This window comes from Thamnophis elegans, chromosome 2, assembly GCF_009769535.1.
Source record: "Thamnophis elegans isolate rThaEle1 chromosome 2, rThaEle1.pri, whole genome shotgun sequence".
Taxonomy (NCBI): domain Eukaryota; kingdom Metazoa; phylum Chordata; class Lepidosauria; order Squamata; family Colubridae; genus Thamnophis; species Thamnophis elegans.
In genome coordinates, this window is record NC_045542.1 from 100,044,724 (window position 1) to 100,060,560 (window position 15,837).

Consider the following 15,837-nt stretch of genomic DNA (forward strand, 5'->3'; position numbering starts at 1 on the left):
TTAAACCAGTATCTTTCCCAGGTTGCCCTACTTTATTCTTACCTTTATATACACAGGTAGTAGCTCTAATAGAACCAAAGTTACTATGCCCAATCACCTAATATAAGAAACAAAGAAAAGAGATTGTCACAAGGTTTTCATTGTACTTTATTTCAGGAGAAAGAAAGTTAAAGTATTGTGTTACTTCCAAAGACCCAAATCTCAAACTACTAGTGAATTCTCAACCCCAGAATAAGATGTGCAAGTATGATGTAAGAGTAATGAGGTTATGTATGTCCACACAATACCTTGCTAATCACATGTTTTTCCAAACAAATACTTATTGATAATGTAAGAAAGCTACTCCTGCAGATGACAAAACATGTATTAGACTACAATCAAACTACATAGTTATATAAATAGGTTAAGAATCAGTGTGAACTAATAGCATAAAAGCTCATCAGAAATAAAATACAAGTGCATATAGATGGTTCAGATATGATTCTAACAACCAACATCAAAACCAAGAGTAATCAATGAAATAAAGAAAGAGTGATAACGTCCTCTGTTTTCAGGGCAGCTTAACTGACTGCCTGGATTGGCAATATAAGTGATGCATGACTACATTAATTGATCAATTCAGTAGGGAGGTGGATTTGCTTCTTCTTCCCCAACTAAGAAACTGAATCTAGTGAGCAACATGAGTGGCAAGAAAACTCTCAAATAAAACCTTCAAGTACATAAAAAAGATTATCAACAGCACACACAAACAGTAGAAACTAATGGGAAAGAACAGTTTAAGTGGAGAACAAAGGATACCTGCCTGACTCCAGTTATTATGACCACTCAAGCATTTAGGCAGAGTAGATGAGTTCTAGCTGTCTTCAATTAAATATTGTCATGTTGTGGGACGGGGAAACCTATCTTCTCTGTCATAGCCCATGCCCATTGGAATAGCATCCCCACCAAGAGGCAAATTGCTCCCACTCTCCAAATGTTGCAAAACTCCCTTAGCTTTGCTCCCAGGCCTGCCTGAGGTCCATGTGTTAGTGGAGTCCCTGTTGTGGTTTTTTTGCAGTTATTATTATTGCATTGTCCAGCCACGTTTGTTATGCTTTTGACTGTGTTTTAATTATGTATTTGATATTTTGCAAACTGCCCAAAGTCTTTTTGGAGTCTTGTGGCCTTAACAAATCTAATTAATAATAATAATAAATTAAATAAATGTCTTTACTTATTAAATTTATATGCTACCAATCCACTATTCAAAGCAACTCTAGATAAATAAGCAAATTTAAACAAATAATACAAACTTAATGCATATGAAGGCCACTTGCTAAAGAACTGGCCACTATGATTTCAAATTGTTGTGTATATAATAATATGCAGTCAATACACGATTAAACAGGATATACCCAATGTAAATATTTCACCACTATAAAAAGAGCTCTATTTAATTGTTATGCCTTTCAACTTGTTAATCAAAACTTTAGGATTATCTAAATTTAAAATGAATATATTTTAAATTAAAGAATTAATACATAATAGCTTATTTTTATTACCATAACTATGCTAAGGAAATGGAAAGGCAACATGCAAAGTAAATATTTTAGTAAAGGAATAACAGAGAATATCATAAAATAGACAGCAGATATGGTTTTCCGGAAGAATAATACTGGAACCAATTGATTACATCCATTTATTTCAGCTGTCTTGTGGTTTTTTTCCTGCCAAATGGATTAAGCTTTTCGATCAGTGGTTGACAGTTACCAATTTATGTACCCAAGCCACAATCAAAACCCTGACACTAAGGATATCACATCACTTGATTACATTGGCAGCAAGCAAAACTTTATGAATGTGACATTTTAACACGAATTGGGGGGGGGGGGGGGGAAACAAGACTATTTTAAATTAGAATAGAAATCTACAGTTATAGGTGTTTTGCTACATGGGATCTCAAATTAATGTTAACCCTTATCAATGCTGACAAACACTTTACCTATGAAAGGAAGGAGGGAAGATTTTTTTCCCCTATATCTACAGCAAATATTATTATCAAATTAAATATTTCACACTCACTCCAAGCAGATCATCATCAACAAGAAGGAGTCCTTCAAAGCCACTAGTATGATCCAGCACCACAGGTGAAGGACCGAGTCTGCCAACTACAGTTTGATCTGAAACAAAATTGCAGGAAGTATAATGAGAAAAGTCTGGAAATCAGCAAGAAATCAAATGACAGGCAATATATATGCAATTTTCTAGCAGAAATGAATTTTAGAAAGGAAGTGATATAGTTAATAACCATATTTTAACATATATTTTAATAGAAATAACAATAAATCTATCCGTGAAAGTTTTGCAATACTCAAAAAAGAATGCACAATGTTCAACATAATTTTTGCAAAGATGAACATTGTAACAATGATTATTCATAGAAACCAGATACCTACCTTGACCGTCTTCTGAGCTGGCATTTTCTGTTAATAATTGCTCTACATGTTCTTGTAGATTTTGAAATGATAGATGCTTCCTAGGAATTTAAAAAAAAAACTATTTTTAGGGGTCCTGTATGACTTTCTATGAGAGCCAGGTTGGTGTAGTAGCTAAGGCATTAAGCTAGAAACCAGAACACTGTGAGTTCTAGTCAGCCTCAGGCATAAAAGCCAGGTGGGTGATCTTGGGTCAGTCACTTTCTGGAGTAGGAGAAAGGAAAAATAGCAAATTCTGAAAAACCTTGGCAACAAAATCACGGGGACATGACTGAACAGAAGAAAAAATGACTTTCTGTGAAGAGATCTGTATCAATTATAAATCAGATTTCCTAAATTATTTCAACATTATCATTGGCTAAGTAGCAATTTAATAAAGCTACAATCATGTAAAAAAGTAAATTCATCCTGTATAAAGGTGGTTTTTTTTCTTTTTAAAGATATGTGGGCATATCAATATTTTATTTTCAAACAGTAAATAAAGAAAATGTAATTGAACAAAATATAAAAACTGTCTTTGAAAATCAATATTGAACAAAAAATTAAATGAGATATGCCATTTCCTTCAATGCATAAAATGATTAATCTTTGCTCGAATACCTGCTGTTGCTCCCTATAGTAGAAACAACCTGGCACTGATTGAGAAGTATTTTTCCCCCCACTTCTCCATGCAGAATTTTTCTAGCTGTGGATGCGTCGTGTTTTCAGTCTCCCCACACTCCATTTTAGACCCATTCCAGGCTGCGGGGATCGCCACAGCACATCGCCGCCAATCATCTCAAAAACGCCAAAAACGTGATGCGCGGAGACGGTGATGGGCTGTAGAGATCCCCGCAGCCTGGAACAGCTGATTGGGGGTATTCCAGGAGGCCGATCCATCCGCCATTCAGTTGCTTGTGCTGAATCAGACTGTAATAACATGCTAAAGCTGACCAAGCTGTTTGCTGTTTGCTGCAAGGATGCTAGCCAGATGAATTCCAATGGATGCTGGTAGGCAGAATTCCCGCCCCCCTTACTTTCCTAAAAACTAATGTGCGCTTATACTCCGGAGTGTCTTTTACTCCGAAAAATACGGTACTTACTTTTTTCCACGTACAAAATTTCCATGTACCGTGTTTCCCCCAAAATACTACAGGGTCTTATTTTCTTTTGCCCCACGAAATATGGCCTTTGGCTTATTATCAGGGATGGCTTATTGTTTTGGGGTTGCTGGATGGCTGCTCCCTTGCGAGCGGACTCCCGAAGAGCCGGGCACAGCCTCAGGGGCGAAGCAGCCATGAGATAACCACGCTCACGAGCAGCCGCCCGGCAAATCCCTTTTCCAGCTGGGTAGAGAGCCATTCACTGATCTAGGGGTACCATTAAGGCGCCAAGCCACGTGGCGCTCTGCCCACCCCCCAACTCCCACGGCTTGGCACATTCGGGATACCCCCTAGGTCAGTGCATGGAGCTCTGCCTGGCTGGAGAGGGGGGTTGCGCGAGCGCCTGTTCCACCCCCAGCCTCACCAAGCCCTTGCGCAGCTCTCCCAGGGCACTGCCGCTGGCCGCTGCGTCAAACCACCGCCACGCTCTGAGCATAACTTCCAAACTACAAAACCCGGAGCCAAGTCTTCCAGCATCAGCCGCTCTAGGAGTGCTCTCTATGGTGGGCCGGCTGCTGGAAGACTCTCTGTCCGGAAGTCTCTCTGTCCGGCAGCCAGCTCACCATAGAGAACACTCCTAGAGCGGCCGATGCTGGAAGACTTGGCCCCAAGTTTTGGAGCTTGAAAGTTATGCTCAGAGCGTGGCGGCGGAAGGCGGTGGAGCCCTAGGAGGGCTGTGCAAGGGCTTGGTGAGGCTGGGGGTGGAACAGGTGCTCGCACAATCTCCCTTTCCAGCTGGACAGAGCTCCATGCACTGACCTAGGGAGTATCCCAAATGTGCCAAGCCGCGGGAGCTGAGGGGCGGGCAGAGTGCCACGTCGCTTGGTGCCTTAGTGATACCCCCTAGGTCAGTGAATGGCGCTCTGCCCGGCTGGAGAGGGGATTTGCCGGGTGGCTGCTCGTGAGCATGGTTATCTCATGGCTGCTTCACTCCTAAGGCTGTGCCCGGATCTTCGAGTGCCCGCCCACAAGGGAGCAGCCACCTGGCAACTCCCCCCTCTGGCCAGGCAGAATGCCACTCCCCAACCTAGCGGTATCCCGAAGGGGGCAAGCAATGTGAGCGCCTTTCCCCCCCTCCCGGCTCCCACGGTTTGGCGCCTTCAGGATACCGCTAGGTCAGTGAGCGGTACTCTGCCTGGCCACAGGGGGAGTTGTCCAGGGGGTTTATTTTCGGGGGTGGGCTTATATTTTTGCCCATGCGAAAAATGGGGCAAGGCATTATTTTCGGGACAGGTCGGATTTTCGGGGAAACACAGTAGGTTTATTTAAATTTCATAATTGTCTATACAATGTAAACGGTGCATAATATTTGCTATATTATACAAATACCTCTATGTTGAAATATGTAACCTGAAAAGTTAAATATTTCAATATTTCACTTACTTTTTCACATGTTTCTATTTATATACAAGAAAACTCTTCCTCCGAGGTATTAAAAACTAACATTCTAAAACGTTACTAATATTCCCCCTAAAACGAGTAAACTAGTAATTTGGCCATACTTCTCTTCTATTCTGAATTTTGTATAATGTTATACATAGTCAATATGCCAACTTTCCACTGATATAATGAAGCCCATTTAAATGTGATCTAGCAAGCTAAATGGAATCCATGAGTTACATAAGGTGCCACATCTCTCTAATATAGTTTTTCACTTGGAAGAAAAAAAATGTTTGCCAGAATATTTGTAGAATGATAGCAACTGATAGGTTCATATAATAGGTGGTTGAGGAAATAAGGGTCTCAATGGGTTGGAAATCATTTTTTAAAAATAAATTACTATAAGCCTATTTAATAATATGAAAAGTTTTATACAGCTTCAGTTTCAAAATAGTGGGAAATATGCTTCCCAAAAGCACCTTTGTTTCTACCCAAAATATCTCTATGATCTTAATAAACTGATCAAAGAAACTTGACACAGAAAGTTCTCTAACTCAAAAGAAAAAATATTGAAATGGAATATTTAAAGAATAAACAGTGTGGGAAAGCTGCAGCAAAGCAACAAGAAACTACTCCAGTCCTCCTCCTCCTCCTTCTCCTGATAACCTTCCCTGATCAAAAGTAAAACAGGATGAAAGTTATTTTTAACAACACTAGCAAGTTGTGAGTTCAGTTGCTAAGTATAATTTGACCCCAACAGATCTTTAAATAAAAATGTACAACATGCATTTGTCCTAAGACATATTCACATGAAACTCTAGCAGCAATAATACTGTGCTGAACTTGCATGTACTATCTAGGGACAAAAATAAAAGGAATTATCATGTAATTATATTGAAATTTAACGTATAAAATGAAAAATCTTTTCTTAAGGCCTTATGAACATCTTATTGGCCCTATGAGAAATCTATATATAGGTCAGGAAACCATAGGACAGACAGAACATATTCAAACAGACTGGCTCCAGGCTGGTAAAGAAATGAAACAAGGCCATATGGTGAAGATGTATTAAGGGGAAGAAGATTATGATAGTTTTATAATTGGAGGATGAAACAATAACAACATACACTATATGCTGATGACAGTATCTGAAAGTTGAAAATGAAAAGGATCTGCAAACTTTAATAATAAAAGGAACTGAATGAAAAAATGGAATCAAGATTAAATATAAAGACCGTCAAACTAATGACAACAGATACAACAACCAACCAACCTTAGAACTGACAATGCTCATTATAAAATGAGAGAATGTTTCTAGGATCAACCATCAACAGTAGAGAACAAGCAGTCAAGAAATGTGCAGCAGAGCAGCACTTGGTAGAGCAGTCATGAAAACCTTGAAAAATCTATTCAAATGCTGTGAGTTGTCTATGCCTACAATACATGCAACCTTGTAATAATTCAAAGATGGACTCTAATGAAGCAAAATAGGAAACATATTTATATTTTTGAACTTTGGTGTTGGAGAAGACTCCTGAGAATACAGAGGACAGCCAAGAAAACAAGCCAATGGCTTCTTATCTTTTTTATCAAAGAATCTTATCAAAGAAATAAATCCAGACTTCTTACTCAAGGCACAAATGATGAAGCTCAAATTATTCTATTTTGGACACATTATGAAGACTCAGCTCAAATGCTGGGAACAGGTAGAAGAAAAGAGTGTCAGCCCTCAGGCTGCCATCCAGGGGGACCCTGTCCATCACCATGCCCGCTCGGCCATGCTTACATGCCACTAACGCTGCCACGTTGATGTTGCCTCTCTGATGTCGACTGAGCCTGTAGCTGCATGTGGCTCTTCTACTCGGGTGCAACTGCCTACTCTGATGTAACTCTTTTGCTCGGATGCGGCTAACCAGGAAAGAGGCTATGCTGACACTGAGTGGGGGTGTGGCTGAGGGTGTGGGTCATGGTGATTGGGGATGGTGGGTGGATGGATGTCATCTGGGTGGAATTGTGGGTGGAGCTGGGTGGGGTAATGGTATATATATGTGGGTGATGGTGTTAACTTGGTTAGAACTGACTTGGATTTGATTACCTTTGTATCATTGTCATTTAGTGCTGGTTATCACGTAGTTTCTTAGATAGAGATAAAAGTTTTTCACCAAACTGAATCTCTGTTCGTATGTAACGTGAACACAGGAATGTGACAAAGAGAAGAGACAACCAGCTGCCAAGTGGATGGACTCAGTTACAATGGTGATGAATTCACATTGAAAGACTTGAAACTGATTAATTTCACATCTTTATATGAAATTTAGCGGATATTGATTTTCAGATTACAAATGTTATTACAATATCCATGCATGTTATTATGCATGGATATTAAAAGATACACAATTTAAGGCATTATTGGCAATATGTAAATAACACACAATCAAATTTACAGATATATTAGGGTATTGTTGAAACTAAGAGGACTTTGTTGCTCTCACACATGTTTTCAAAATGAAGAGGAAATCCTATACAAATATTATAACAAAAATACTTGTATATAATATATAAAGCAGATTATACATCTGTTTTATATGATGTCAGCACGGAACTCTTCCTGCTAAAGGTTTACTCATCAGTCACTTCCAAATAGTATGATTTGCTTGGTATTTAGTAAATTAAGAAGCTACTACCTGCATGCAGCAGAAGGTTGAGTTCCATCAGCACTGGGAAAAATACGATGAAGATAATCATTCAGGAGCTTGCTGTTCACTATTCCTATGACAAGTAGCAAAATCCAAGTCAGATAATACCTCAAAGATACTAAATGTCACTTTCAAAGGTGTGACAAATACTTTCTAGTTGAATTTAATTCTTCTTTACAATTTGAAACAGAGTATATAATACAGTATTCCTGCATGACTTCCAATTTCAGACAAACCAGGATAGAGCTGAAGGAACTGCCTAACTCTATATGCTACATCAAATAATCTCAAATCCATTCATTAAGTCTTGTCCTTAAATGTCTACAACTATTTCTAAGTATAGACTTACTTAATTAAAACTACAAGATCTTCTGTATTAATGTGAATGAAGAATTAAGAAGCATGTTTTCTTCCAGACTGAAAACAACTTCTATCAATGCTCTTTGACAAGGAATTTATTGATTGATTTTTCAACTGCCCATTGTCCTCAGTAACATCTTCCCTGTTTCCCCGAAAAGAAGACCCAACTGGAAATTAAGCCCTAGCACGGTTTTTCAGGATGCTCATAATTTAAGTCCTATCCCCAAAATAAGCCCAAGGTTAAGATCATCAACCAGATGAACACATTTAGTACCATATTTTCCCAAAAATAAGACCTAAGCAGAAAATAAGCTGTAATGCATCTTTTGGAGCAAATATTAATAGCAATAGCAATAGCAATAGCAGTAGACTTATATACCGCTTCATAGGCCTTTCAGGCCTCTCTAAGCGGTTTACAGAGAGTCAGCATATTGCCCCCAACAATCTGGGTCCTCATTTTACCCACCTCGGAAGGATGGAAGGCTGAGTCAACCCTGAGCCGGTGAGATTTGAACCGCTGACCTGCTGATCTAGCAGTAGCCTGCAGTGCTGCATTTAACCACTGCGCCACCTTGGCTCAGTGGTTAAATGCAGCACTGCAGGCTGCATTATAAGACCCAGTCTTATTTTTGGGAAACATGGTTATTATACTCTTAGGTGATTTACAATAAATGTTAAAAATGTAAAAATAGTATATAAGAAGTAAACATTTAGAAAGTTTACAATTAAAAGGAGGCAAGGATTAAATCTGTTACAAATTGGTTAAGAAGGCAAAGGGTAGGCTCTCAGAGCGCTAACCAGCGCCATGGCTGCATCCTCCTTTGAGCTCCGCACAAGAGGCTGCAGAGTCTATTTAATCTCCTTTACAGAAGGACAGGAGAGTGGGGGGAAGATTCCAGAGAAGGCTCTCTTCCTAGACTCTGCCAGTTGGAATTCTTTAATTGATGGAGTCTGCAACATACCTTCCTTACCTGATGCGTGGGGGAAAAAACAGTTATATAGGTAGCCTGGCCACATGCCATGTAGGGCTTTATAGGTCACAACCAAGTAATTACCATTATATTTAATATCCAACTAATGAGAGTATATTTACACAATTTGGAAAGTAAGCTATACAAATCAATATGTTTTCTGAAACTTCCTCCTTAATGACTAGTTTAAAAAAATGATGTCTTTTTTGTACCTGATTACTTTTTCTACAACCTGGGATTTTTTTTTTCTACTAAAGATTTATCATTTTAGCTGACCTTCCAAACAGATCTCAAATAAAATATATATCTTTGTATTTGACCTTTATATAATTGACTTAGAACCAAAAGAAACCTACAAGATTAGTAACTTCTCCCCAGAATCCACAGTACTGCTCCTACCTGTAACTTTGGACTTTTCAGACTCGGTGCTTAACCTGTAATTCTTCCGAGGAAATGCTGTGCCAGAACTTCTTGATGTCATAGTTCAGGACAGTATTAATGTCACTAACTTCAAAGATAAAACATGAAATAAATTAAAAATTGTAAAATTTGTAGGAAAACTGCTATCAAATATTTTAATGCTCCAAACAAAACTACTGAGAATAACATAAAGAAAAACATATTTTTGCATTTTATTTTCACTGTCATTTTTCAGATAACATTTTCTGACATGCTGAAACATGTCTAAGAATTTCTAAGAATTTGCTATAAAAATGTAAAAAAAAGACAAGTAATGTTTTAAAAAACAGTTTGGAGCATCTAGACTTAAATAGAATTAATACTAAATAAGAATTGGTAGCTAAGATGGAAAATAAACTCATAACTTTTAAGTTATTTCATTTAATACTAATAGAACAGATTATTAAAAATGAAAAATTTGCTAGCAGACCTAGTAAAACAATAAAAATGAAAATTTAATATTTTACAAAAACCTGTGATTTAGATGAAACCGATTAAAATGATGAGAATAAAAAGTTGGGGAAAAACATATTCCAGAAAAAAATGAGAAGAATGTTACATACATACATACATACATACATACATACATACATACATACATACACACTGTATATAATAGATAATAGGTAACCAAACAGCCATTAAGAGAAAAATATGACTTATGTTTTTATGGGAACTTGCTTTAATAGATATTCATTATTCTTCATTATTCAAAGTAATGCTTTTAATAGAACATGTAAGCAATAGATTATACTCAGAGTTGTATTTGTTATATATATAGATCCATTCTCAGTACAGACATATAACCATATGTTTCAAGAATATTTGTCTCTCAAATGTTTATGGATGTGAAGTTTCCATACAACATCCTAACAACACTGTCTCACAATATGAAGCAAGGGTATTTCAAGTTCCAAATACATCTCATTTAGACCATCATCATCTTTGTTTAAACTTACACAACACAAAAGCAACTAACTTTTATCCTCATTTAATAACAGACATAAGCATATACAGTAATTCAATGCTGCCTTCACAACACAACGAAAAAAGTAAATTTAGCAACATTAATGCAAAAACATTTTTTTTCAAGAGCTGTTTTTGTTACGTAATCTTTATGTTTTTTGGTGCACTGAATCCGAAAATGACCTCCATTTTGTCATAGGATATCATGTTTCCTGACAATTTAGGTAACTATGTTAAGTAAGGCAATACCTCAAAATAAATGGAAATAGATTTATAAAATTAAAGTTTTATTACAATATTTTCATGAAAATCCTTTTTTGAACTGAAATGAGCTCACCTACACACACTAAACTCAATTCTTCTTCCTTATGAGGCTCCTCTTGGTGCATTTACGCTTGTGAGTAGCATCTGGAATGTCTCTCTGAAGCATCCAACAGTAGTCTGCCATCATTGTAATGCTCCATTTTCCCTGGTATCTCCTTTCCATCTCTTTAATGTCTTGGTAGAATTGTTCACCTTGTTCCTCACTCACAGCTCCCAAATTTTCAGGAAAGTAGTCAAGGTGGGACTGGAGGAAATGCACTTTCAAACTCATCAGGCAACTTAAAGCTTGAAATGTTTTCAACATTCTTCCAACAATCTTTTTGTAGTGATGATCTTTGTTATTGCCTAAAAATTTCTGTATGATTTCTTTAAATGCAATCCACCCTTCTTTTTGAGGATCCGTCATGGTATTGACAAACTCTTGATCAACTATAAACCTTCTAATGTCTGCTCCGATGAACACACCTTCCTTCAATTTTGCCTCCGACAGGCATGGAAACTTGGTGACCAAGTATTTGAAGCATTCTCCATCTCTTGGAAGTGATTTTACAAATTGCTTCATAAATCCCAATTTTATGTGGAGAGGTGGTAGAAGAACTTTATGGGAAGGTACCAAAGTTTCTCGGAGGACATTTTTTTCACCGACTCTTAGCACCCTCAGCTGCCAACTCTTCTTGGTCCAGTGATTTTGTCGGTCTCGACTGTCCCAGACACAGAAAACAAAGGCATTTGGTATACCCAGCTTGTTGCACGAACAGCACGCACAAGACCTTCAAGTCCCCACACACTTGCCAACCATGGTCTTCATATTTAAGTTTATGAAGAACCAATTCCAAGTTCTTGTAGGTTTCCTTCAAGTGTACAGAATGACCTACAGGCATGGAAGCGTAAAAACCGTTGTGGAGTAAAACTGCTTTGAGACTTCTTTTTTGAAGAATCTATAAAAAGACGCCATTGCTCTGAATCATATTGGATTTTAAAATGACCCATCAGACCTTCAACATCGATGCAATAAACCAACTTGTCTTCCTGGGCGAAGTAAGGAACGAACTCCTTTTCATGATGTCTGAACCATGAAGATGACACTCCTGGCAACAATAAATTCCTGCTTTTCAGCCTTGATCCGAGTAACTCAGCAGCATCTTTGGGAAGATTCAAGTCTCTTACCAAATCATTCATCTCCTCCTGAGAAAACAATTTTGGTCTTGTATCATCTTCAAAGTCAGAACTTGATTCGTCATCTGGTTCAGGTATGACGTCACCTTCATCGGAACTAGGTATCTCTTCCAAGGTAGCAGGGTGCTTGGGTACTGGTATATCTGTGCCATGGGGGATGGGACAAATTGCTGAGTGAAGATTGGGGTATGAAATGGAATGCTTCCATTTTGAATTAAACCCTTTCACATTGCATGAACAAAAGTAACCAATCACTATGGTTCTTTTGCTCTCGCCATACCATAGGAATCCCATAACGGAAAGATTTTTTCTTACCCTTGAACCAATTTCGGAAGTCCCCAACACACCGTTTGCACACTTTATGAGGCACCCAAACTTTATCTTGATCTCCAATTTTTAGTCCAAAGCATGCAAAGTATACTTTTTTCACAAAGTCTGTAATATTCTGCTGTTGCTTCAACACTGTATATTCATCACAGATGAAAAAGAAACTGTCTGGCAAATTAATACACTTTTGCGGAGCCATAACATAACGGTTGAAGAATGACGAGCTAACATGAATTGCAATGAAAAAGTGTGAACAGCCTCGAACCAAGAACCTGATGATGATTCGTGCACAAGTGTGGCATGCAGGAGAGAGCAGCTCTGTGTCTGTACACAAGACATCACAGGGCTGGCCACGCCCCCTGCACTGAACGGAGATGCTTCTATCTGCCCTCCCTCCCACTGGATTCTTCAGGAAAGATTAATCCCTTCTACCATTAGAAGCACAGACTTAAAATTTGCTTAGCTTATGTATATATTGCTGACCATCAGATTTACAGTGCTATATTTTTTTACATAACTCGGACAAACCCTTTAAGGTTTTTTTTTGGCACTTATGTGAATTAATTAATAGTAATTTGGACTTTAAATTTGGTTAAAAACCCATAATATAAAAAATACTAAAAATTAAAAAAAATGATAAATTTGAAGACAATTTTGCATGTTGTGGCAAATTATGACGTCTAGTTTTTTCCATATATTATTTGTTTTCATCACACCAAAATACATGGAAATTAGATGAAAATAATCAAACAGCTTTTTAATCGCAGACCTGTGTAACAGTTAATATATATCCACATGCTGACTGAAGCATAATGTAAAAAACTAGGCTAAGATTGCAGTACTGCTTTGAACTACACTATAAGGCAGAAAGTTTTTTATTATAGACCATATTTTTACCCCCACAGTATATTCACAAATACTAAACATTTCTACCAAATCTGTCCACATATCTCGGCTGGTGAAAATATGAGCCTTTGACTCAGTTTTGACTGCTTTGAATTTTTTTTTTTTTTCAAAGTTGTTTGGAAGTTGTTTGCCCTTGCCTCCTTCCTAAGGCTAAGAGACAGAGAGACAGAGAGACTCAAGGTCGTGCAGTTGGCTTTGTACTAGACTAGACTAGGACTAGAACGCAGAGTTTCCTATCAGTTTCTTACCTGATGCCTTAATTATTACACTATGAGACCCTAAATTAAACATAAAGTTTCTGTAAATCCGTCTTGCTTGGTCACTCCAAACAGTATCTCCTCAAATCAGCACCTTTATAAGAAAATATTTAGTTAACAGGCTTTCTAATAAATCTCTATATTGTGAACTTTCTTAGTAAATGCATATCTAGAAACAACACTAATATCAGAGAATGCTAAAAAGAGACACCAAGAAAGAAACAGACAGCAAGAAACAAAATACAGCTGCAAAAGCAGAGATGGCTCTAATTGATAAGGATTTATCTAACATTATTTTATGTAAGTGTATTCCAGGAAGGCAGGCCTATTCCTAAGAAGGCAACCCCAATTCTGGTCAATTATCTTAGTGAAAGATACTAGACAGCTGAGAAAAAAATGCAAATAAGACAGCTGAAATTATCAGGGAGTGAAGTAACTACATGAGTAATTACTGTAGCATTTGGCATTTTTAAAATTATTAAAACAAGCCAGACATTCGTAAAATTATGCACTTTTCCCTACAGTAGAATCCATGGTTTACTGTATTCATGATATAGTAGAATCCATTTTCCTACAGTAAAAGCCTTGATCATTAAAAAAGATTGATATGGATTCTGCACACATTAAAAGTAGTATTTCCTCACACAATACAGTTCAAGTAGGGTTACTATTAGATACTGTAAGATAAAGCAATGATCACTATGAAAGACCTTAATGAAATTCATGGAGAATATATGCTATCAATAATTGTTTCTTATGATAAGCACAGCTGAGAAACATACTGTGAAGGTTGATTAGTGGAGGACAACTGCAAGAGAATTATATACTCTCTCTCTTATCTCATGATGGGCTTTGCATTGGCATTTAGTTGACTAAAGCATGAAATAATACACTGTACTAGATAGGTTAGGTGTCTATTCAAGATGTCCTCACTGTTAAGTTCAGTTAAGACTTATTTTTGCCTATCAGCAGTTATATGAATAGCAACTCAAATTGAATAATGTGAATAAATTGATTTTTACAAAATTTAATCCCAACCTTAACTTCTGTCTTAACTGTGTCAGACGTTTACTACCAAAATAAATGTAAACTAGGGGAAAGAAGCCATCCTTAAATCAGTTTGTCTTAATAGCTGAAAATCCACGGAAAAATTCTCTCCCTTTATCATTCAGATAACAATTAACCTTGGCACATGGAAATGGGCCCCAAAATCACAACTATGGTTTGGAAATATTACTGCAATCAACCTGCATAATATTGCAATAATTTTGGTTTCCAAAGAATTTGGAAGGTTGCAAGTATAGGATTATGTTTATTTTGGGATTTCCACTGGAAAACAAGAAAAAAAATCAGCTATCAGCCTTGCATTGAAACACCTGCCACAGTCCATGACCTTTTGCCCGATTTCAGTTGCCCCTTCTACTACTGAGAGGTTTGCTGTCCTCCAAACTCCTCCAGCTTGGTGATCAACCTCATCCATACCTATTATTGGTAAGGAACTCCACACTGAAATAGACAGTGCTTACTTGAAATCAAAGCCTTAAAATCAATTTAGGATTAAGGTGCAACGTTTGAGCAGACGACTTCCCACTAAATTCAATGGACATGAATACCCACGAAGTTAATACGCTTCAAGATCACACTGAAAAGCTTCTTTTCCATGGAAGGGAGGTCCACAAGATACTTTTTTTTTTTTGTTCTTCCCACGCTACCCTGGGAAGGTGACACAAATGAGGCACGTTTTTCACACGAGAGTCGGTCTCCCGGGTGCCACCAGCACGCCAGGAACTGGAGGAAGCAAAGGCGCAAAGACAATCACCAGGCTGCAGATTTGTGGGGCAGAAGAAGAGGAGGAGGCTGAACAGGAACAGCCTTCTTCGCCTGCAACTCTTCCCCCGAAAAAGGCCTCCCTTGGCCGGCTTCACGCCAAGGGCAGGACCGATGCAGCAGGCAGCCTCGCCTCGGACTGCCCACCGGGAGCCTCCCTGCCGCGCGGCCAGCTTCCCACCGAGCACCCGAAGCGCCCCACCGCCTTCCCCGCACGCGGCTGGCAAGCCGGGTTGGCTTCTCCCTCTTTTTAAAGGCGAGCGGGAGAGCAGGGCAGAGCCGCGGTGTTCTCTGCCTCCCCAGTTGACCCGCTACCCGGGCCTAGTCGCAGCCGCCCGAGCCGCGTCTCGACGGCAGCCGCCCCTTCGGCAGTGGCTTCCCCCGCACCTCGGAGCCAAGCAGCGCTGCCACTACTCACCGCTGCCTCCACCGCACGCCTGGCTCCCTCGCCAAGCCCCGCCGGCAGCGGTTCCTCACAACATCCGCCCTGCTACGGAGCGCCAGCTGGGACACACCAAGCGGCGACACAACCGCAGTGGCTGGGCGGGTGGATTCCCTCGTTCTACTGGCAG

The 15,837-nt window shown here is 38.7% G+C and overlaps 1 protein-coding gene across 1 annotated transcript in view; it reads right to left on the reverse strand.

Moving 5' to 3' along the window:
* Positions 1-15,779, reverse strand: part of RNF123 (ring finger protein 123) — a 102,756-nt gene extending 86,977 nt beyond the window's left edge. The window contains exons 1-6 of the mRNA XM_032208505.1: positions 15,684-15,779; positions 9,423-9,531; positions 7,681-7,765; positions 2,436-2,515; positions 2,062-2,159; positions 43-97 (exon numbers count right to left, since the gene is read on the reverse strand). Of these exons, the coding sequence (XP_032064396.1) occupies positions 43-97; positions 2,062-2,159; positions 2,436-2,515; positions 7,681-7,765; positions 9,423-9,504 (400 nt within the window). The 5' untranslated portion in view covers positions 9,505-9,531; positions 15,684-15,779. The remainder of the gene's footprint in view (positions 1-42; positions 98-2,061; positions 2,160-2,435; positions 2,516-7,680; positions 7,766-9,422; positions 9,532-15,683) is intronic.
* Positions 15,780-15,837: the final 58 nt, after the last annotated feature.